We start from the raw sequence: 25,459 nt of genomic DNA, 5'->3' as shown, positions 1-25,459 counted from the left end.
GTAACGTTCCAATTAGCAAGAAAAATTCCAAAACCCAGCATCCATGCTTAATTAAAAATGTTAAAGACAGTATCAAACTAAAAGTAAAAGCATATAATTGTGCAAATACAAAGCAAAATGAAAATTAATAAAGGGAAAAATTAGAGCATGAGAAAGATAGCCAGAAACACAAAAGCAGATAAGTGTTACTTTAATATCGAAAGAAAAGATTTCACATTTAGAAGAGTTACAGTGAGTGTTGCTGCAATTGAAAGGGAGTCTGAAAATTTAGTAACAGAAAATAAGGGGCTCGTAGATGACTTGAATGGGCATTTTGCAACACTCTTCATCACAGACAATACAAGCAACATCACAGAAGTGGGGAGGAAAGGAGGAACTCAAAAAATTACATACACCAAAGAAGTGATACAAAGTTAATTAGTAGAGCTGCTGGCTGCCAAATTCTCTGTTCCTGATGGATTTCAGACAGGTGATACATTGATCTGAATTTTCCAAAACTCTCTTCATTCAGGGATGGTCTCATTAGATTGGAAGCTAGCAAACATAACTTATTTACTCTAACTGGGAGACAGAAATCAGGTTTCTTAGCTTAAAATCTGCCATATGGAAAATGTCAGCAGCTTTTATTAAGGAACATAAAGCAGGATGTTTAGATAGGTTCAAGGTAATTAGGTAGAGTCACCATGGCATGATGGAAGAGAAATCACGTTTGATCAATCTGTTGCTATTTCTTTGATGAGGTCACATGGACATATTCACATTTCAAATTTGGTAAGGTGTCACATCAAAATGTCACCATAGAAAACAACAGTTCACGGCATCGTACAGAAGGTAGATATTGTTATGGATAGAAGATTGGCTGGGTAAAAGAAATCCGAGAGCTGGCATGAATCTTCTTTCAGGTTGACAAGATGCAATGATTGGTGTGCTAGAGGGGTTAGTGCAGGGACCTTAACATTGTAATTATGTAAGTGGCTCAGGTGTAAAGTAACTGACAGAAAGACTATGATATGTAAAGTGAGTGGGCAGAGATGTGGAAAATAGAACACGTGAAATTGTCTATTTTGGCAGGGAGAACACAACATAGTTTAGTACTGAATGGCTAAAGATAGCAGTGTTCTTGGGTGTGAAGAATTTCAGTTCGTTCTTCGCAAAAGGCTAGTGTGCAGGAACAGGATATCAGCAAAAAATCTAATAGCATGTTATTAGTCATTGCAAGGTGGATTGAATAAAATAGTAAAAGGAGGTTATGTTTTAGTTATACAAGACACTGATGAGACTGAATACAGTACATGGCTTTTGGGCAATGATCATCTTATTTAAAGGAAGGATGCAGTTCAAAGATTTACTGGACTAATATCTGGAATAGGTGACTTGTCCTATGAAGGAAGATGAGACTTGTATCCACTTGAGTTTAGAACAGTAAGAGACAACTTGATTGAAACATACAAGATTCTGAGAGTTCCATGGAAGGGTCACTGGACCCAAAATTTCTGATTTCTCTCCACAGATGCTGCCAGGCCTGTAGCAAATTCTGCTTTTGTTCTAGATCCTGAGGGATCTTGACAGGGTAGATGTGAAGAGGATGTTTGCTCTTGTGGGACAATTTAAAGCTGAGGGTCAAGATTTAAAAGTGAGGAGTTGCCCATTTAAGACAGCTAAAGCAAAAGAAATTCTCCAAGGTTCAGAGATAGTCGGAACTGCAGATACTGGAGAATCGGAGATAACAAGGTACAGAGTTGGATGAACACAGCAGGTCAAGCAGCATCAGAGGAGCAGGAAGGCTGACATTTCGGGCGTAGGCCCTTCTTCAGAAATCCAGCAGATGGTGGAATTTGAATTCAATAAAATATCCAGAATTAAGAATCTAATGTTGACCATGAATCCATTGTTGATTGTCAGAAAAACCCATCTGGTTCACTAATGTCCTTTAGGGAAAGATACTGCCAACCTTACCTGGTCTGGCCTACAAGTGACTCCAGACCCACAACAATGTGACTGACTCTTAACTGCCCTCTGGGCAATTAGGTATGGGCAATAAATGCCGCCTAACCAGTGATACCCTCATCCCGTTAATGAATAAAGGAAACAGCAAGTACATACATAAATCACTAGATTGTAAGGCTGGAAGCAGTTTATCACAGCACACATTTGGAACCTGCTGCGTCTAATCCAAATAAAAAGTCATTGAAACTTTTACTGGACAATGACCACCTTTTACCCTTTTATCCCATCAAGAATTTCAGGTCAACCATCAGGTTCAAGTTAGACATTTTTTTAATGAACTCGGCTTCAGGTTCTCAAGCATCTTAATGACTAAAAATGTCAGAAAGAAAAATAAAGCATTGCCCATGTTCCATGTTGAAAAGCAAACAGCAATTAAAACTACATTTTAAGACATTTGGTAACTAAGTATGTTGGGATGGAAATCAACTATACAAAGGGGAAACTGGACGTCACATAAAAATGCTTCAATGCAAACTAGTTACAAAAAGTATCATTTGTACCATCCCATATCTAGCTAAAAGGGATCAGAATAAACCACGAGCATTTAACTAGAGGAGTTCACGTACAGGTCTCACTAGTCAAATAATAATGTAAAGCAATAAGTTTATACTTTTGTAAACTTTTATAAAACATAATTTACAGCTCAGTTGGAGTAGTGTGTTCAATTTTGGACACCAGACATTACATAAAAGTGCTGGAGAAACTCATCAGGTCTGGCAAAATCTGAGGAGAGACAAATAGTTTAACAATTAGAGTTCAGTATAACTCTTCTTCAGAACTGTTTATGCTTAATGAAGAATTATAATTCTTATAAGAATCGAAAGTTTATAAACAATTGCCTTAGAAACAGATATTTACAAGAATGGTACGTGGGATAAAGAACTTCAGCTAAGTGAGCAATTTGAGGTTATTTTCTTAACACTAGAAAATTAAAAGGAGAATTTGATAGAAGTGTGTTTCTGCAGCAGAAAGGTTTGGTTTCCAAAGGATAGACAGAATTAAGGTGATTGGCAAAAAAACCAGAAGCAGCATGAATTTTTCTTTATACTGCAAATTGTGATCTGGAATGAACTGCTTAAAAGCTCAATAGAAACAGTGGTATTCAAGGGATTTAGATAATTTTCAAATGGAAACAAGATCTTACAGATCCAAGAAGGAACAGGGATTGGGATTCATCAGATAGCTCTAATAAACAGCTGTCATCAACACGAAGAAGAACAATGGTTCTCTTCATGCTTTATAAACCTATGATTTTAAATTGATCCATGCTGCCACAGCTTGTGCCATGAGCTTGAAATTCTAATTTCAAGCTTTCTCTTCACATAGATATATGTGGAAATTATGGATACCATACTCACCTTAGCATATACATATAAGAACATAAATAAAAACAGGCATAGGCCATCATTCAATTAGGATTAGTAGAGAACGTTTGTCTTCTCTCCAATTCCATTTTATCCAAGTTGTCACACTTTTATACATGGAAGCAGCTGGAATGTTGCAGGTTATTTGATGTTGAGGGCGCAGAATTACATGATTTTCCAAAGCGCTAACCTTAAAGTAGTACAAGTCAGGCTTTCTAAACCACAAAGACTACAGTGAGGTGCAGCATTCTATTCTTACAATGACTTATTAGCTTACTTATTGTAAACCAAGAATGAAATGGGGATATTCTCAGCCTGTTTGACTCCATTGAAAATCGCTGCTTTTTTTTTTGAGAGCATCTTGTGGCAGTTTACTTATGTGCTAACAAATTCAAACATAAAGAAGTTAAGTGTAAACAGTACAATAAAGATAAGTGTCATATTAAGTGTTCCATTCATTATAACTGCATTTTCTTTTATTTCCAGCTCAGAGTAATCATTCTAGTTTTCCACTGCAATGGGAAAAAAGACGACAACGCGGCAAAAATTTATTTTGAAATGGTTTGCCTTCCTAACCTAATTAAACAATTAATACTTCAAATATTAGCATAATCGCAAAAGTACTCCTGAGTCATGGGTAAATAGTCATGAGAGTATATCATGAAAATTCAGTCCGAATTATTTCAGAGAAGCTGTCATCTGTTAGATGGCATTTAACAGACTGGGCACAATTGACACAGCAATAACTACAAGCACTCTAATTTCTCAAATGGAACCAATGAAATTATGACTGTGCCAAAACTACAAGCAAATTCGATGTGTTCACTTATCAACTGCAGCACTTATCAACTCCACTGGTAATAACTATAATCTGTAAACAAATGTAAAAATGCTACATTTAAATATTTTCTTTGCTTGGTAATGGGGAACTCTCACAAGAATATACATGTATGCTACTAAAATGTGAAAATTTTCGATTTAGGATTATTTTTATCTAGGATTTACAGTCAAAAGAGACAGGTTTTTTTTTTAAATACAGAAGTACAATTTGGGCTTCACAAACCCAGAGAGATTGGGAAGGGGTAAGATGAACTGTGCATGATATTCTTACCTTTCAGTTTGCTTGCTCTGGAAATGGCCCACTGATTGCACTAGTCTATGGAGAAATTATGGGTAGATTTGTACCAAAAATATCACAAGCATAATTTAAAAACAAATCTACTCAGATATACAGACAGAATTAATCTTTGATACGAAACCACTCCAATTTGGTATTTTCAATTTGCTCTGTAGATTTGAATGCCAAAACATTATCAGTGATTAAAATATTTCCTACATCTGTTCTTGATATTATTTGAATTTAGAGAGCCTTAAATCCTGGAGAAAAGGAAGGAAAAGAATGAAAAAAAAATTCATGGTACATACAGTGCAATATTTACTTCACAGAGCAGTTAAAATGACATGTTGAGAGTGTGTGGTAAATCCAAGAAATCATTAGGCACATATACTGCTGTATTTCAACGTTCAAGAACAATTTGGTGGAGAAATTCTCATTCCACGAGGGGTTAAATGAGGTCATTAGTATATCAAAAAGCTTTTAGGGGAATTGAGAGCCATATATTTCCACAGATTTCTGAGGCACCCCACTTTCAGCAATATCAAATTTATTTCCACATGATTTTTAAAACAAATATTTTAATATATTTTCAATCTCATTCCCAATAAACTGCATTCAGAAACAATTCATATAACCAGAACACCACACACCGACATCCCCATCCTTTCAAAATTCTGCATAGTTTAGTGATTATCTTTATAGTACTAAAATGAGAAGAGCTACATTGGAACTAGCAATACAGGTACAGGCATACCAATGCAGCACAATCTTACATTGCCATAATGGGCATGTGCCAACAAATTACACAACACTTAAATTGCATGTTTGAATACGAGATTTAATCTCCAGTCACAATATCACAGACATCCTCCATATGACCTCTCTTCCTGATGTATATTAATGAAATAGCCTTGTGTGTACAAGAAACAATGTAATATGTGCAGACGAAACAAATTTGGAAACATTGTGCAAAACTTCAAAAGGGTACACACACAGTAGACTGGGCACACAAGTGGCAAATAAGATATAATGCAGAAAAACGTGAAATCATTATTTTTGGTAGACAGAAGGCACAGAGACAATGTAAAATAACGGGTTTTTAAGAGTTAGAGGAGCATATGTACGTAAGCCTCCGAAAGGGGTCTTATGGCACAGTGAAAGGGTCCCCACCTCTGAACCAGAAGGTTTTGGGTTCAAGTGAAACCTGCCCCAAACGTGTGTCAAAATATCAGAACTGGTTGATTAAGATATCTACATAAGTCATCAAAGGTGGTACGACAGGTTGGGAAAACTGTTAATAAACCATTCAGCATCCTAGACTTGCTATCAGAAGCATAAAGCACAAAATCATGGAAGTTATGTTAAACATGCATAAAACATTGATTCAAACTCAAATGGAGTAGTATGTCCAGTTAGGAAAGACATGGAACTATTTAGGGACAATGCACAAAAGATTCATAAAAATAGTTCCAGAGTGAGGACGTTCAGTTCAATGAACGTGTCTAATCTAATATGCTCCTGAGATGCTGCTTAGCCTGCTGTGTTCATCCAGCTTCACACTTGTAATCTAAACAATCTGTTGTTTTCCTTACAGGAGACAACGTAAGAGGAATGGTGGAATCGTCACTGGATTGGTAATCTAGAGATGAAAGCAGAAAATCTGAAAAACTCAGCAGGTCGATTTGCAACTGCGGTGAGAGAAACAAAGTTAATATTACGCCCAACACGCATTTGATATATCACATTGAACTCAAATCGTCAACACTTTCTCACTTCAAAGATATTTTTCCAGCATTTTATTTCAGATTTCCAACATTCACAGTATTTTGAATCTATTTGAGCAGTAATCTAGAGACCAGGCTTATTGGGGACATTGATTCAAAACCCATCAGGGCAGATGCAGAAATATAAATTCATTCAATAAATCCAGAATTAAGAACCTATCTAATGGTAAACCATGAATTGTCTGGCATAAAGACATATCTGTTTCACTTCAGGGAATGATAATTATCTGCCATTCTCACCCAGTCTAGCCTATGCCATTCCAGATCCACAGTAACATGGTTGACTCTTAAATACCTTCTGAAATAACCTAGTAAGCCAACCAGCTTTATTTACCCATTACAAACACTGATAAAAGGAATCAAACCAGACAGATGATCAGATATTGACCATGGCTCCAGAAATAACAATAGTACACAAGGCCCTGTCAATGTTGCAAAAGTCCTCCTTACTTACATCTGCAGACTTGTGAAAAAAATTGGGAGTACCATCCCACAGACTAGTGAACCAATTCCTTGACTTAGTCGTTCTCATGGAATTGTATCTTACAAAATCCCAGACACAATCCCACTTTCTGGATAGGTCCTATGAAACCAGGTGTGGCAACAGAATACAGACACAAGGGAGTTGCCCCTGTGCCCCCAAAATTGACTCTAGACCCAATGAAGTTTTGAAACATTAGGTCAAACATGTTGATTACCACGTACCGCCTCTTGCTTGGCTGATGAAGCTGTTCTGTTCCATATAAAATACAATTCGGAGTATGCACTGAAGGTGGAAAGGGCACAAGTTATTCTGGTTGGAGATTTCAATGGCCAATGCCAAGAGTGTTTCGGGCACTCCACTATCGACTGAGTTGGCAGAGTAAGAGTCTGCCATGCTGGGATTGTGGGCTTCTGGAGAACCAATATGAAGAACACCTTACTTGATGAATCTAACTACTCAAACACATTTTTCCGTTACAATATTGATAGGAGTAACCACAGCTCAATCCTTGTAGTTACAAAGTTCCAACTTCACATTGAGGATAACCTCTACTGAGGTGCATGGCATGACAATCATGCAAAATGGGAAGGACATGGAACAGATCTAGCCACTCAAAACTGAGCATCCATAAGGCATTGTGCACCATCAGCTCCAACAGAATTATACTTAAGCATAATTTGCAATCTCATAGCTTGGTACATACCTCACTGTCCCCTAACTTGATGATGGTAGTATCAATCATGGGTCAATGAATATAGAAGGGCATGTCAGGAACAGCACTTGACATACTTAAAAGTCTCAACCTGGTAAAGCTACACCACAGGAATACTTGCATGCCAAACAGAATGAAACAGACAGAGATAAGTTATCCCACAACCAATGGATCAGATCTTAGCTACATAGTGCTGTCACATCCAGTTGTGAGTGATGATGTGCAAAAGGGTGACAAATATCCCTGTCCTGAACAATGGGGGAGCACAGCACATCGGTGCATAAGGCAGACTGAAACATTTACAACCACTATCAGTTAGAAATAGGTAGGGGATAAGTAGTTTGCGTCAGTCTTCACAGGGGAAGACATGAGTAGTAGGCCAACAATTAGAGACAGTCAGGGGGCAGAGTTGAGTATGGTAGGCATTACAAAAGAGAAAGTGCTAGAAAAGCTAAAAGGTCTAAAAATTGATAAATCTCCTGGCCCCAATGGGCTACATCCTAGAGTTCTGAGGGAGGTGGCTGAGGAAATAGCAGAGGCTTTGGTTGTGATCTTTCAAAAGAAACTGGAGTCAGGGAAAGTCCCAGGTGATTGGAAAATTCCTGTCGTAACCCCCTTGTTTAAGAAAGGATCAAGACAAACTATGGAAAATTACAGGCCAATTAGCCCAACCTTGGTAGTTGGTAAAATTCTAGAATCCACTGTCAAGGATGAGATTTCTGATTTCCTGGAAGTGCAGGGTCAGATTAGAACAAGTCAGCATGGATTTAGTAAGGGGTCGTGCCTGAAAAACCTGTTGGAATTCTTTGAAGAGGTAACAAATATGTTAGACCAGGGAAACCCAGTAGATGTTATCTATCTAGACATCCAAAACGTCTTTGATATGGTGCCTCACGGGAGGCTGCTGAGCAAGGTGAGGGCCATGGTGTTCGAGGTAAGCTACTGGTTTGGATTGAGGAATGGCTGTCTGACAGAAGGCAGAGAGTCGGGATAAAAGGCTCTTCTTCGGAATGGCAACCGGGGAGACCACACTTGGAATATTGTGTCCAGTTCTGGTCGCCCTATTATAGGAAAGATGTGGAGGCTTTGGAGATGGTGCAAAAAAGGTTTACCAGGATGCTGCCTGGACTGGAGGGCTTGTCTTACGAGGAGAGGTTGGCTGAGCTCGGACTTTTCGCTCTGGAGAGAAAGAGGAAGAGAGGTGAACTGATCGAGGTGTACAAAGTAATGAGTGGCATGGATAGTCGACAGCCAGAGACTTTTCCCCAGGGCAGGTTTGACTGCCACGTGGGGTCACAGTTTTAAGGTGTGAGGAGGAAGGTATAGAGGAGACGTCAGAGGGAGGTTCTTCACCCAGAGACTTGTGAGCGCATGGAACAGTTTGCCAGTGGTAGTCGTGGAAGCGGAGTCATTAGTGACATTTAAGCGACTGCTGGACATGCACGTGGACAGCAGTGAATTGAGGGAAATGTAGCTGAGGTTATTTTATTTTTGGATTAGGATTATTCCACGGCACAACATCGTGGGCCGATGGGCCTAGACTGTGCTGTACTTTTCTATGTTCTATAACAGTTACAGTTTTGGCAACTAACTGGCAATACAGAAATTTATCAAGCTATGCCCAGTCTACAAAAAAAAAGCTTTATCTAGTCTAGCTGAATACCACCCCTTCAGTTTACCCTTGATCATTAGTAAAGTAATGGACAGGGTCATCAATGCTACCATGCAGCACTTATTCAACAGCAAACTACTCACTGATGTACAGTTTGGGTCCTGTCAGGGCTACTTAGATCCTGATTTAATTACAACCTTTATTCAAAATTTGGACAGAATATCTCAACTACAGAATGGAAGTAAAGATGATGGTCCTTGCCATCTCACCAGTATTTGACAGAAGATGGCATTGTACTCACAGTATAACAGTCGTTGTAAAACTGAAGTCAATGGAAGTCAGGGGGAATTTCTCCATTGTTGGAGTCATAGCTAGCGCAAAGGAAGACATTTATGGTTATTGGAGGTGTGACGTTGCTGTGGCTTTAAGAGATTAATTTGTCCTGGTTTATTTTTAAGAGGTTGAATGAGAAGCAGAGAGCTGCCTGCAAGAAAGTAAAAGAGCTTGCGAGGCCTTCAATGTTTTTTTAAAGTTGGAACAATAGAGGCAGCTGCTGGGTGTGGCCAGCTCTCAGACCTTTCTATGATAATGGGAACTGCAGATGCTGGAGAATCCAAGATAACAAAGTGAGGAGCTAGATGAACACAGCAGGCCAAGCAGCATCTCAGGAGCACAAAAGCTGACGTTTCGGCCTAGATCCTTCATCAGAGAGAGGGATGGGGAGAGGGAACTGGAATAAATAGGGAGAGAGGGAGAGGCAGACCGAAGATGGAGAGAAAAGAAGATAGGTAGAGAGGAGAGTATAGGTGAGGAGGTAGAGAGGGGATACGTCAGTCCAGGGAGGGCAGACAGGTCAAGGAGGCGGGATGAGGTGGTAGGTAGGAAATGGGGGTGCGGCTTGAGGTGGGAGGAAGGGATGGGTGAGAGGAAGAACAGGTTAGGGAAGCGGAGAGCGGCTGGGCTGGTTTTGGGATGCAGTGGGTGGAGGGGTCAAGCTGGGCTGGTTGTGCGATGCAGTGGGGGAAGGGGAGATTTTGAAGCTGGTGAAGTCCACATTGATACCATTGGGCTGCAAGGTTCCCAAGCGGAATATGAGTTGCTGTTCCTGCAACCTTTGGGTGGCATCATTGTGACATTGCAGGAGGCCCATGATGGACATGTCGTCTGAGGAATGGAAGGGGGACTTGAAATGGTTCGCGACTGAGAGGTGCAGTTGTTTATTGCGAACCGAGTGGAGGTGTTCTGCAAAGTGGTCCCCAAGTCTCCGCTTGGTTTCCCCAATGTAGAGTATGCCACACCGGGTACAATGGATACAACATACCACATTAGCAGATGTGCAGGTGAACATCTGCTTGATATGGAAGGCCATCTTGGGGCCTGGGATAGGCGGTGTGGGGGCAAGTGTAGCACTTCCTGCGGTTGCAGGGGAAGGTGCCAGGTGTGGTGGGGTTGGAGGGGAGTGTGGAGCGGACCAGGGAGTCGCTGAAAGAGTAGTCTCTCGAAAGGCAGACAAGGGTGGGGATGGAAAAATGGCTTGGGTGGTGGGGTCGGATTGTAGATGGCGGAAGTGTCGGAGGATGATGCGTTGTATCCGGAGGTTGGTGGGATGGTATGTGAGAACGAGGGGGATCCTCTGGGGGTGGTTGTGGCGGGGCCGGGGTGTGAGGGATGTGTTGCGGGAAATGCGGGAGACGCGGTCAAGGGCGCTCTCGACCACTGCTGGGGGCATGTTGCCGACGCCAACGGAACCCCGCCCACAGCCGACACTGATGGAACCCTGCCCACAGCAGAGGACCACATCACTCCGCCCACAGCCTCCACAGCCAGCAACCCCAGAGAAGACAGCCACACTGAGCCCTGCCGAATCTTCACCATCCCCACAGACCTCACACTGACTGAGGACGAACGGTCAGTCCTAAGCAAGGGGCTCACCTTTGTCCCCCTCCACCCACACATCAACGAATACCAGTCAAGTTTGGACTTCGAGCAGTCTTTCCGCTGCCTTCGCCTCCACGCTTACTACTTTAACCGGGAGCCCAACCCTCCCTGCACTGACCCTTCACCCACCTCCAAGACAAGTCCTCCTCCTGGACACCACCCCCTGGCCTCCTACCATCCCTTAACCTCTTCATCTCCAACTGCCGTCGAGACATCAACTGCCTCAACCTCTCCACACCCCTCACCCACAGTACAGGCAGCCCTCCGCTCCAAACTCAACCTCACCATCAAACCTGCAGACAAGGGTGGCGCAGTGGTAGTATGGTCCACTGATCGCTACATCACCGAGGCCAAACGCCAGCTCTCCGACACCTCCTCATACCGCCCCCTTGATCATGACCCCACCCCCGACCACCAAATCATCATCTCCAACACCATCCATGACCTCTTCACCTCAGGGGACCTCCCGCCCACAGCCTCCAACTTCACTGTTCCCCAACCCCGCATGCCCCATTTCTATCTCCTTCCCAAAATCCACAAACCTGCCTGCCCTGGTCGACCCATTGTCTCAGCCTGTTCCTGCCCCACCGAACTCACCTCCACCTATCTGGACTCCATTTTCTCCCCTTTCGTCCAGGAACTCCCTACCTACGTCTGTGACACTACCCAAGCCCTCCACCTGCTCCAGGACTTCCAATTCCCTGGCCCCCTACACCTCATTTTCACCATGGACGTCCAGTCCCCATAACACCTGTATTCCGCACGCAGGTGGCCTCAAGGCCCTCTGATTCTTCCTGTCTCGCAGGCGCGACCAATCCACCTCCACCGACACCCTCATCCGCCTGGCCGAACTCATCCTCACCCTCAACAACTTCTCTTTCGATTCCTTCCACTTCCTACAGACAAAGGAGGTGGCCATGGGTACCCGCATGTGCCCAAGCTATGCCTGCCTCTTTGTCGGTTACGTGGAACAGTCCCTCTTCCGCACCTCTTCCTCCGTTACATTGATGACTGTATCGGCGCCGCCTCTTGCTCCCCAGAGGAGCTCAAACAGTTCATGCACTTCACCAACACCTTCCACCCCAACCTTGAGTTCCCCTGGGTCATCTCCAACACATTCCTCACTTTCCTGGACCTCTCAATCTCCATCTCAGGTAACCAGCTAGAAACTGATGTCCATTTCAAGCCCACTGACTCCTACAGCTACCTAGAATACACTCCTCCCACCCACCCTCCTGCAACAATTCCATCCCCTATTCCCAATTACCCCACCTCTGCCACATCGGCTCCCAGGATGAGGCATTCCACTCCCGCACATCCCGGATGTCCACGTTCTTCCAGGATGGCAACTTTCCCCCCGCAGTGGTTGAGAACGCCCTTGACCGCGTCTCCCACATTTCCCGCAACACATCCCTCACACCCCGCCCCCGCCACAACCACCCCCAGAGGAACACACTCATTCGCACATACCACACCACCAACCTCTGGATACAACGCATCATCCTCCGACACTTCCGCCATCTACAATCCGACCCCACCGCCATCTACAATCCGACCCCACCACCCAAGCCATTTTTCCATCCCCACCCTTGTCTGCCTTCCGGAGAGACTACTCTCTTGGCGACTCCCTCGTCTGCTCCACACTCCCCTCCAACCCCACCACACCTGGCACCTTCCCCTGCAACCACAGGAAGTGCTACACTTGCCCCCACACCACCTCCCTCACCGCTATCCCAGGCCCCAAGATGGCCTTCCATATCAAGCAGATGTTCACCTGCACATCTGCCAATGTGGTATACTGTATCCATTGTACCCGGTGTGGCATACTCTACATTGGGGAAACCAAGTGGAGGGTTCGGGACGCCTTTGCAGAACACCTACGCTCGGTTCGCAATAAACAACTGCACCTCCCAGTCGCGAAAAATTTATGTCCCCCTCTCATTCCTCAGACGACATGTCCATCCTGGGCCTCCTGCGGTGCCACAATGATGCCTCCCAAAGGTTGCAAGAACAGCAACTCATATTCTGCTTGGGAACCCTGCAGCCCAATGGTATCAATGTGGACTTCACCAGCTTCAAAATCTCCCCTTCCCCCACCGCATCCCAAAACCAGTCCAGTTCTTTCCCTCCCCCCCATTGCATCACAAATCCAGCCCAGCTCGTCCCCTCCCCCCACTGCATCCCAAAACCAGCCCTGCCGCTCTCCGCTTCCCTAACCTGTTCTTCCTCTCACCCATCCCTTCCTCCCACCTCAAGCCACGCCTCAATTTCCTACCTACCACCTCATCCTGCCTCCTTGACCTGTCCATCTTCCCTGGACTGACCTATCCCCTCCCTACCTCCTCACCTATACTCTCCTCTCTACCTATCTTCTCTTCTCTCCATCTTTGGTCCGCCTCCCCCTCGCTCCCTATTTATTCCAGTTCCCTCTCCGATGAATGTCTAGGCCCGAAACGTCAGCTTCTGTGCTCCTGAGATGCTGCCTGGCCTGCTGTTTTCATCCAGCTTCACACTTTGTTATCTCAGACCTTTCTAGTCTTTTTTTCCAGTTTTTCGGTTTAGCTTTAAGCAGTGCTGTCGTGGGCTTTAAGAAACAGAAGTGATCTTTTCCCTCTCCTGGTTCCAGCTAGAAGCTGGGTTTCTCTCTGCTGCTGGGTTACCTGGGGGACAAATCTGTATTTTTGAATTTCTTCTTTTGCAAAGAGGTTTGTTTATGGGATGTTACTGTATTGGAACAGTTAATTAAGAATAGCTACTGTATCTATTCTTTAGGTAAGCTTTCCAACAGAGTTGTTATTCTAAGTCCTTCTTTCTTTCGTGTGCATTTTAACTGTAGTGTTTAAATAAATTGTCCTTTTTTAACAGCTCTAGAACAAGGCACTTTACATTTCCCTTAAAAGAAAAAGTCTTGGCTACCTTCTTAAAATATTTTGAGGAGGTCTGGTCTGGTCCATAACAGAAGTGAATCACCTCACCACAGGACATCACTGCAGGAGTTATTCAGTAGAGTGCTCAAAACCGAGGCATTTTCAGCTATTTCATCAATAACCCTAACTTCACAACAAAGACATAAGTTAGTATGCACAATGATGATTGCATGATGTTTGGCACCGTTAAGGCTCCCCAGATACTGAAACGGTCCAAGTACAAAAACAAGACGTGGACAACATCCAGACTTGGGCTACGATGTGGCAAGAAATATTCGTCCACCCGACCAACACTGAATCACCCACTAACAACATCCTGGAGGTTAACTGACCAGAACTGAAGTAGGTGAGCCATACTGGCTACACGAGCAGATCAGAGCTAGGAATTTTGTGAGAATCAACTCAGCCCCTGAATTCTCACAGCCTGCCCATTATCTACAAGGTACCAGCGAGTTTTGAGAAGATTTGTAGCTCAGGTTGAGGTTCTGGATGTGAGTTTGCTCGCTGAGCTGGAAGGTTAGTTTTCAGTCGTTTCATCACCAATCTAGGTAACATCATCAGTGAGCCTCCGATGAAGGGCTGGTGTTATGTCCCGCTTTCTATTTATCTGTTTTGCTTTCCTTGGGTTGGTGATGTCATTTCCTGCGAGCAAACTCACATCCACAAGGTACCAACCAGTAGCGTGAAGAATACTCTTCACTTGCCTAAATGGATGCAACTCCAACAACATTCAAGAAACTCAACATCATCCAGAAAGAAGCACTTGACTGCCACCCCATTCAACACCTTCAATACAGTCACCCTCCACACAGACACATAATGGCAGTATGTACCAATTACAGCATGTACTGTAACAACTCAAAGGCTCCTTTGATGGCTCCCACCACTTAGAAGGACAAAGGGAACAGATACATGGGAGCACTATCACCTTCAAGTTCTCCTCCAAGCCACTGCTAGCAAAATGTATGTTTTGCCATCTTAAAACATCCTTATAGAACCGGCTCATTACAGGGTCTGATGTGTTCATCCAGCTCCACACCTTGTTACTGCTGATTCTCCAACATCTGCAGCTCCTACTATCTCTCAGCCAGGAATCAGCCAAGTTGGTGTGAACTTGAGTCCAGACCATGTAAAGATAGCAGGCTTTGACAGCATTAGAAGACCAGTTTGATTTCTACAATAATGTGTTGTAATTCTTAAATTGAATTAAAATCCTGAAACTGCCAAAGTCGGACTTCAAATCATATCTTAATTAGTAGTCCAGGCCTCTATCCAGCAAAATGATTTTTCTACCATGACCATTTGGGAGCCAAAGACAATGGCTTCAGCCATCGCAACCTTAGATCAGAGAAAATTACAAAATTGTGTTGTTGGTGTATTTTGATATTTAAAAAAATTAAAATTCATTGGACCATAGATTGATTTTAGACAACTATCCTTCTAATTCATGTGTCGTGCGGCAGATATTGGCCCAAATAAGTTAGACTGTCCCATGCTAAATAACTGTATTCAAGTAACAGTTCAGACAATGTTCATATTCCATGATAAATTTTAGTACTTTAATATCAATGCAAATAACACAGCAGAAATTTAGAACAGTATATTGGAAGACCCAAATGAGAACACCTGACACTCGTTTAATATGTTGCATTATTAAGATCAACATTTATAATTAAAGCACACCTTTTGAAATTCACTGACAATCAAATTGCAATAAAAAGGAGCAAAACATTAATTGATAATTAATATACAAGGAACAAAAAATGAAATAACTGTTCACTTCCCTTCAGTTATTTTGTTGAGTCTATTTGTAATTTAATGCCATTTTTCCTAGCTGAGCAGAGCTCTCAGATTTCTACTCTCTCAACTCATTTGAGAATCAGCCAAGATAATCTACCCAGTTGGCAAGTAGAGGCACCCAAGCCCAGAAATTTCATAAATCAGGGAGAATTCAAATCTGACGACATGAAGGGAAGAATTTTGAAACAAAGTGCTGGAGAAATTCAGCAGTCTGGCAACATCTGAATCACTGGACTCAAAATCTTAACTTGTTTCTCTCCCTACAGATGCTGCCATACCTGCTGAGTTTCTCCAACACTGTTTTTCAGCATCCAATTCTTTGCTTTATTTAAGGAAACAATTCTGAGTCTGAAAATCCAATATGGTTGAGTGACAAATAATTCAAAAATATAACTGATGTATCCATCCTCCACCTATCCCCTCCTCCCACCTCAAGCCTCACCCCCATCTCCTACCTACTAATCTCATCCTGCCCCCTTGACCTGTCCATCCTCCCTGGGCTGACCTATCTCCTCCCTACCTCCTCACCTTTACTGGCTCTTTGACTGTCTGTCTCCTCTCCACCTATCTTCTCTTCTATCTGCCTCCCCCTCTCTCCCTATTTATTTCAGAACCCCATTACCCTTCCCCAGTTCTGAAGAAGGGGGTAGGCCCAAAACGTCAGCTTTCTTGCTCCAATAATACTGCTTGGCCTGTGTTCATCCAGCTCTACACCTTGTTATCTCAGATTCTCCAGCATCTGCAGTTCCTACTATCTCTATCCTAAAAGCTTGGACTGTACAGAAGTTAAATCATCTAAGGAGAACAATAATGAAAAGATTCATTCTTCGATTATTTTGTTTATCTGCTGAGAAAAACCATTTCCGGCATGTTTTTGAAAAAAATAAAAATCCCTGAAGTAAAATTGAACTATGGAAGGCTTACGAAAACAAGACCATTTAAAAGGACAGCTTATGAAAAGAATTAATTTAATTAGTCCCATTGAAAAATCTGACCTCAACCTCCAGAGAGCCACAACTTTGTTGGCAAAACTCACCAATGTAAGATTTGATCTTTAAGCTACCCGTTAACTACTTTCAGCTGAATGTTAGTAACACAGACAATGTGTGTTATTTGGTCTACTCTTCTCAAGTTGTTGCAAATTTAAAAATTAGAAATTCCTTCAAACCATTTCACGATTAGATTGTCAATTATTACATTTTTTAAAGAGCATTTTATTACACGATAATCATATGTTAACAATGACTAAGTGTGGCTATGGCTAGGTGCACACTTCTCCCATTCCTTACGAGCACAAAAGCTGACGTTTCGGGCCTTTTTACGATGAATGGTCTAGACCCAAAACATCAGCTTTTGTGCTCCTAAGATGCTGCTTGGCCTGCTGTGTTCATCCAGCTCCACACTTTGTTATCTTGGATTCTCCAGCATCCGCAGTTCTCATTATCTGTCCCATTCCAACTGGTTTCTCAAGACAGCATCCCCATTCAAAACATTAAGTGCTCTGGAACACACGTTCTTAGATATTTGAATAGCCTGAATGAGTGAATAATGACATGGAACACCACAGCAAGCTTACACGTCAAAATCCAGAACTTTACTCTGTACAAACTGATGGGATATATGTCTCCTTTCTTGGACAATTCCATGAGTAATATACAAAATTAATTTAAGACCTTTTCAAATAAGTTACAGAATTACCCCTAATTTATATAGTCAACGCCAAAGGATGTCTGATTCAAGGATTATAGTCAGAATAGTTTATTATCAGAAGCAAACATGAATAACTTCAACTTTCAGCATCATTCTCTGACTCTTGCTTTAAAACGTGAAAAAAATGGACACGGTGACTCAAACAGTTAGGAATTGCTGATTCTAAAAGGCTATCATGATAAGGTAAATAGCTACCCTTTAGGTACCTGCGAGAAAAGATTCTATTTGGAATTTAATGTTTCAGCGGCTTATTACATCTTGATACAGAACACTATGCTATCTTTTGTTAATTCTTAAACTTCAATTTATACCTTTCAAAATAATTGTTTTACAAAGGTTCTGAGAAGAAAAAATGAAAAGACAAGTATCTATTACTAGCCATGTGGCTAATGCCAGCTTGCAGCCACGAGGGAAGCTCACAAGAGAAATAAGGACTGATCCACACCTTTGAAACAGAGAAAATAGGGGCAGGAGTAGACCACAGATCAAGCCATACTCCCACTTTCTCCCCATAACCCTTGAATTTTCTCCTCTGAGCCATGATCTTCATCAAACATCCTCCATTCAGCCCTCTACCTCAAAGTACATGGCATCAGTAACAGCAAAATTAAAGACAGAACATCCTACAACAATCCAGACAGAATTTCCATTTATATAGTGCATGTAATTGTTTAAAAGTGCAAAGTTCTTCCCAGATGCGCATATGTAAAACACAATCTGTTGAAGATTCTATCCTTTTTCCTTCCCACTGGCCTGATTTGACAAGCCAAACAAAATATGTCTTCCAAACCCTCCCAACCCCACCCCAGGATTGCTGCATTCCAGGATCCATGTTGCCCAGCTAATGGGCTTGCCTACAGTACTGGTTGTTTTGAACACTGAGCTTGCTGCATGCTGGTTTGGCTGGAATTGCTGCAGATTGGTCAGCATATCCCAAGGGTGGGACTTACGTGCCAGGCCCAACGCATGTAATAGCTGTGAGGTGGGCTTCTTTGTCGTCTGTGCCACATGTTAGTCTGTTTTCAGGTCAATTCAATTCCAATATCCAGCCTTCTGCTTTTGCAGTATTGCCTGATAGCTCCAAAAGAGTCACATTGCACATGCAAAAGTTCCGTACATACACGCTTTGTGAAACACGCTGCCAGTAACGTACATAGCGATGTTAAAATAAGCATGTTAAATATGAGCAAATGAGGCAGAATGAAGTCACTACCAGTACTGGAAAAGGTACTGCACACATGTGATTTTCACATGCATCAGTAGACATTTTCTTTAATTTTTTCTTTTCCAAATATTTATCTCCTGAATTTTTTAAGGCTATTATGTCTAGCTGCTGAAATGCAGTTTGTGACACGGCATTGAAAAGATTCTTAAACTTTTGCTTCAAATTTTTCCCTTCATTTGCCTTAAGAATTATGGATAATTTTAAACATCCAGACCTTTGAACGTGGAGAAGAGAGCTCCAAGGTCTCTAGTCTTCCCTCAAGTCACAACTTTCATCCCAGTTATTACTTTACGAAATCACTTTCAATTCCATGACATCCTTCCTGCAGTATGGCAGCTATGCGCAAAGCTAATTAAAAATTGTGGGTTACCATTACCTCTTTATCTGAGAATCATAAAATCTAGCAGCTCTTCTAATTATAATATTCAATTATCCTACTCTGGGTACCTTTATAATCCTACTAAGCATTCTTCTTGTGAGAAGAAAGGAAGTACACTAATACAGCCCATCATATATCACAATGAGATTGCATAAGAACTAGGAGCAGGAGTAGGCCATCTGGCCCCTCGAGCCTGCCCCGTCATTTAATAAGATCATGGTTGATCTTTTTGAGACTCAGCTCCACTTACCCGCCCATTCAACATAACCCTTTATTCCTTTACTGTTCAAAAATTTATCTAGCCTTGCCTTAAAAACATTCAGTGAGGTAGCTTCAACCACTTCACTGTGCAGGGAATTCCACAGATTCACAACCCTTTGGGTGAAGAAGTTGCTCCGAACCTCAGTCCTACATCTGCTTCCCTTTATTTTGAGGTGATGCCCTCTAGGCCTAGTTTCACCTACTAGCGGAAACAACCTCCCTGTCTCCATTTTATCTATTCCCTTCATAATTTTATTTGTTTCTATAAGATCTCCCCTCATTCTTCTGAATTCCAATGCCCAGTCTACTGAGTCTCTCCTCATAATCCAACCCTCTCAACTCTGGAATCAACCGAGTGAATCTCCTCTGCACCCCCTCCAGTGCTAGTACATCTCATCTCAAGTAAGGAGATCAAGGCTGCACACAGTACTCCAGGTGTGACCTCACCAGGATGCTATACAGCTGTAGCAGAGCCACCCTGTGTACTCCATCCCTTGAGCAATGGTAGACAAAATTCCATTTGCCTTTTTTAAAATCGCCTGCTGTACCTGCAATCCCACCTTCAGCAATTCATGCACAAGGACACCCAAACCCCTCTGCACAGCAGTGTGCTGCAATTTTTTACCATTTAAAACACAGTCCATTTTGCTGTGATTCCTCCAAAATGGATGACCTCACACTTATCAACGTTGTACTCCATCTGCCAGACCTTTGCTCACTCACTCAGACTTTCAGTGTCTTCTGCACACTTTGGTCTAACACTCACCTTAGTGTCATCTGCAAATTCTGATACACCACACTTAGTTCCCAACTCCAAATCATCTATGTAAATTGTAAACAATTGCAGTCCCAACACTGATCCCTGAGGCACACCACTAGTCACTGACTGCCAACCAGAAAGACACCCATTTACCCCTACTCTTTGCTTTCTACTGGTCAACCAATCCTCCATCCCTGCCAATACATTACCTGTAATACCGTGCAACTTTATCTTATGTAGCAGCTTTGGTGTGGCACCTTGTCAAATGCCTTCTGGAATTCCAGATACACCAAATCCACAGGTTCCCCACTGTACACCATGCAAGTAATGTCCTCAAAGAATTCTACCAAATTAGTTAAACATGACCTACCCTTCACGAACCCATGCTGGGTGTTTCCTGTGGGACAATTTATATCCAATGTCTTGCTATTTCTTCCTTAATGATAGATTCAAGCATATTCCCCACGACCGAAGTTAAGCTCACTGGCCTGTAGTTACCTGCTTTTCGTCTACTTTCTTTTTTAAACATTGGCGTCACATTGGCTGTTTGCCAATCTGCAGGAACCATCCCAGAGTCCAGTGAATTCTGATAAATAATCACTAGTGCATTTGCTATTTCACCCCATCACCTCTTTTATTACCCTGGGATGCATTTCATCAGGGCCAGGAGACTTGTCTACCGTTAGCCTCATTAGCTTGCCCAGAACTGCCTCCGTCGTGATAATGATAGTTTCTACGTCCTCACCTGCTATAACCTACTTGCCATTAGTTTACGGCATATTATTTGTGTCTTCCACTGTGAAAACCGACACGAAATAACTGTTTAATGTTTCAGCTATTTCCTCATTCCCAATTATTAAATTGGCCTTCTCATCCTCTAAATGACTAATGTTTACCTTCGCCGCTCTTTTACAATTTACATATTTATAGAAACTTTTGCTGCCCGTTTTTATATTCTGAGCTAGTTTACTCTCATAATCTATCTTACTTTTCTTTCTAACTTTTTTTGTGGCTTTCTGTTTGCCTTTAAAGATTTCCCAGTCTACTAGTTTCCCACTACTCTTTACTTTTTTTGCCTCTTCTGTTGAATTGAACCATCCTGGTTTCTTTCCACAACTGCTGTTTAACTAGTTTTGCTCATCCAGAATGCACTATTTTTCATGTTCTGAACTTTCTTCATAACCTCCCAACTTTTGTAATTTCCATTGCTGCTTCTTCCCTATATTTCCTCTACTGCAATTCAGTTCACTGAAGTATTGTTTGAAATTTTCACTGCTCAGGATTCACTCAGAATGGTTCTTTGCTGGTTTGTTAGGTCTGGTCAAGTGCAAAATCAACCCTTGAAAACAATATGCATTTCCACTAGATCTGAGGAATCAACCCTGATTGCCTCACTGTTAACGATCCACCTGTTGGTACACTGGTTCCAATGGACAGCCTTACACCAGCATGTCAGCTGATATTGTTAGGACACCTATAAACTACTCCTACCAATGACTTGGTTAACTGCTACTTCCCATCTCCATCCAAACCAAACATTACACATTTTCTGAACAAAGATCATTTGTCACAATCATAAAGATCTCATTCTTCATTTACAACATTTCCTTTTCCTCCTGTCTTTGCAAAATGTTAAATACGCTTGAATATTCTGCTTGAATCCTTGGTCACATTGAAACAGAATATCTTTCATGGCTACTACATTCTCATTAATTTCCATTCATGCTACCAATTGATCTATTTTGTTAGGAAAGCTGCAAGCATTCAGAAAGAGTGTTTAATTCTTTTTACCTGCTCCGACATTATTCACAGGTGGACACATCTGCACTAGTACTCTGTCTCATCCTGGTTATCATGACATTTGCCTTGTCCCTTCTTTTTAGCTTTGTGAATGTCCTTGTACCATAAATTCTTCTCCACTATCTAATTTAAAGCCCTCTCTACAACCTAAATTACTTAATTCGCAAGGGTACTGGTCTCAGCATAGTTTAAATGAATGCCAACAAGTGATTTAGAATTATTCAATAATGTAATTTGTACCTAGGTACAGTGAAAAGTCGATACTGTCACCACATTCTAGCACCATCTGGGATTACAGAACAAATTACTGAATAAACTGTATTAATACTGAATAAATTAATATTAAACTGATATTACTAAAACTGAAACAGCTTCAAGAGTTCATTTTTCCCTCTCTGTAGACTGGTACAGCTCTCTCACTTCCCTGTTCTTTGCTAGTGCCCCATGAATAGAAGTTTTTCTATCCCACATCAACCTGAGTTACACATTCCGTTCTCTGGTCTTATCTACCCACACCTATTTGCTTGTGGCTCAGGTAGTAAAATGCAGAAATTACTTTTCTTAAATTTTGAATTGTTCATACTCTCTTACTCTCAGTCCTACCTACAATGCTGGGTACCCATGTGGTCAATGACAACTGGATCCTTCTGCTCCTATTCCAAGTTCATCTCTAGCTCCAAGAAGATGTCCTCATCCCTGTCATCAGGCAAGCAACAGACACTCTCTTGGATTAAGAAAATCACATTTATCCCCTTAACTATACTGTCCCCTATTACTATTACATTCCAGTTTTGCTACCCCCACTCGAATGGCCCTTTGCATCACAGTGTTCAGTTTGCTAATTAGTTATGCCAGTCCACACAAACTGCAAGAACATCAAACCCGTTGGACAACTGCAAGGGCAGACGGTCTGCTAGTGCTACCTCTGAATCCCCATTCCAACCTCACTTGCAATCACACACTCCTGTCCCTGATCATGGACGAAATATCCCCCTATTCCCTTCTAACTTCACTTGCTTCTTTGTTCTCTGGGAAAAATACAATTTTCATTTAAGGCAATTGCATTTTTAAAGATCCAATTAGTTGGCCTTTAGTTTTCATTTGATCATGACATGTGTTACGAACACGTTCCATTCTCTCACCTTCAGGTTTGATGTTCTTGTCCCAGTGAAATCCTTACTCACACCCAGTGTATATTTTCTCTTTACCCTCCTATGGCTCCCAACTACATTTCCTCAAGTCTAACAAAGGAGAGGCATTAAATAAAACGGTGCAGCTAAAAGAGTCATCCTTGATGAGTGGTAGCATTCCTAACTGAAGCAGAACTTCAGGAGGAGCAAGTCAAGCGATTGTTGGATTGAACTTTAAAATACAACCTCATCTGCTCAATAATGGCATACTAAAGATCCAAACCTATATTTGATGAAGAGCAAGTAAGCTCTGACAGTGTCCAAGAACAAGTTTATCCTTCAGTCAACATTATTAAAACTGATTAATTGGACAATTCTAGCCTTTGTACATTTAATCAACCAGTCTTCCACATCACACTAGTTACTGCACTTCAAATGTGTTTGGTATAAAGCGCAAAAGGATGCCCTGAGATGACAAAAAGTATTGTATAAATATAAGGGTGTTTTCTTTCATTAGTCAACACAGCTGAAGAATATAGAAAGGTAGAGGAGGGCTAGTGCAATATAATCAGAGTCAGAGGATGTCCTCAGGGCTAGCTTCCATTTACATATATATGCTGACAAAAGCCCAACTCCATCACACCACCATCTCCCTCTATTTCGTAATTGGTTTTGTGCTGTCAGACTGCCCAACATCTAATCTTGGATGGGTCACAAGCCCCTTCAACTAAACATTTAACACCAGAGTTACAAATATGTCCAGTTTCCAACATAAAGGCAATGAATTCCATCTTACTCCCCCACTGGAGGTTGTTTGCATCATGGGCATCCTATTCTCCTGTAAGCAGAGATTCCAAATATATAGCCTTTCCATCAACTTCAATTTGCACCCTACCAGATTTTGCATGCACCTCAACTGTTGTTGAAACCCTTATCCACACCTTTGTCACTGCCAGAGTCAACTATCCCAAATTTTCTTCTGGCTAGTCTTTCATCTAAAACTCTCCTGCTCAAATCCTATCCCAAACCTCTCAGGATTTTGCTGAGAAAAAAGCAGCCGCCCTGTTGTCATACAGCAGTTCACAAAGGTCTTGACTTTGAAATGCTTTGGAACATCTAGATGTGTGAAGAATAATACACAATATGTATATTGAAGGCACAGTGGAAGCAAGGCCCAGCCACTAACTTGCTATACAACTAAATAAATAACACCCCTCGCAACAATAAAACTCTTTATTCACATAGTTTAATCCATTCAACAACAATGGAAATAGACTTAGGTAGAAATTAATCCAATAATATGTTTAACACTGCATGACCATGGATTGAATCATTCAACATTTTAAATACCAACATTTTTTTAAACACATATAAAAGTATGATCCCGTTCATCCCAAAACATTCCTTTAAAAATCTTAAACAAAGGCAATATCCCTTGTACAGTACCCAAAAACTCAGCATGTCCACAAGAACTCTTACCAATTTTTATATATGCACCATAGAAAGGATTCTATCTGGATACATCATAGTGTGGTTTGGCAACTGCTGTCCCAAGATGGCAAGAAACTAGAGTTGTGAACACAGCCCAGTCCCATCACGCAAACCAGCCTTCAATTCATTGACTTCAATTATACTTCCCCCTACATCGGGAAAGCAACCAACATGATCAAAGACCTCTCCCACCCCGGTTCTACTCTGTTCCACCATCTGTCAGAAGATACAAAAGATTATGGACTTCAGCAAGGCATTTGATAAGGTTCCCCATGGTAGGCTCATTCAGAAGGTCAGGAGGAATGGGATACAGAGGAACTTAGCTGCCTGGATACAGAATTGGCTGGCCAACAGAAGACAGCGAGTGGTAGTAGAAGGAAAATATTCTGCCTGGAAGTCAGTGGTGAGTAGTGTTCCACAGGGCTCTGTCCTTGGGCTTCTACTGTTTGTAATTTTTATTAATGACTTGGATGAGGGGATTGAAGGATGGGTCAGCAAGTCTGCAGATGACATGAAGGTTGGAGGTGTCGTTGACCGTATAGAGGGCTGTTGTAGGCTGCAGCAGGACATTGACAGGATGCAGAGATGGGCTGAGAGGTGGCAGATGAAGTTCAACCTGGATAAATGCGAGGTGATGCATTTTGGAAGGTCGAATTTGAAAGCTGAGTACAGGATTAAGGATAGGATTCTTGGCAGTGTGGAGGAACAGAGGGATCTTGGTGTGCCGATTCATAGATCCCTTAAAATGGCCACCCAAGTGGACAGGGTTGTTAAGAAAGCACATGGTGTTTTGGCTTTCATTAACAGGGGGATTGAGTTTGAGAGTCATGAGATCTTGTTGCAGCTCTATAAAACTTTGGTTAGACTGCACTTGAAATACTGCGTCCAGTTCTGGTCGCCCCTTTATAGGAAAGATGTGGATGCTTTGGAGAGGGTTCAGAGGTGGTTTACCAGGATG

General features: G+C 42.0%; 1 protein-coding gene across 2 annotated transcripts in view; it reads right to left on the bottom strand.

Annotated features, from left to right (window-relative positions):
• Positions 1-25,459, bottom strand: part of sufu (suppressor of fused homolog (Drosophila)) — a 126,234-nt gene that overhangs the window by 31,113 nt on the left and 69,662 nt on the right. The window contains exon 9 of one of the 2 annotated variants that reach the window (XM_059652962.1): positions 4,483-4,527. The exons of the other annotated variant lie outside the window; for it this stretch is intronic. Coding sequence (XP_059508945.1) covers positions 4,483-4,527 — 45 coding nt within the window. The remainder of the gene's footprint in view (positions 1-4,482; positions 4,528-25,459) is intronic. 2 annotated transcript variants of the gene reach the window in all.

Source organism: Stegostoma tigrinum, chromosome 20 (assembly GCF_030684315.1).
Source record: "Stegostoma tigrinum isolate sSteTig4 chromosome 20, sSteTig4.hap1, whole genome shotgun sequence".
NCBI lineage: Eukaryota > Metazoa > Chordata > Chondrichthyes > Orectolobiformes > Stegostomatidae > Stegostoma > Stegostoma tigrinum.
The sequence above is the reverse complement of the archived record's forward strand: the minus strand, read 5'-3'. Positions and strand labels throughout refer to the sequence as shown.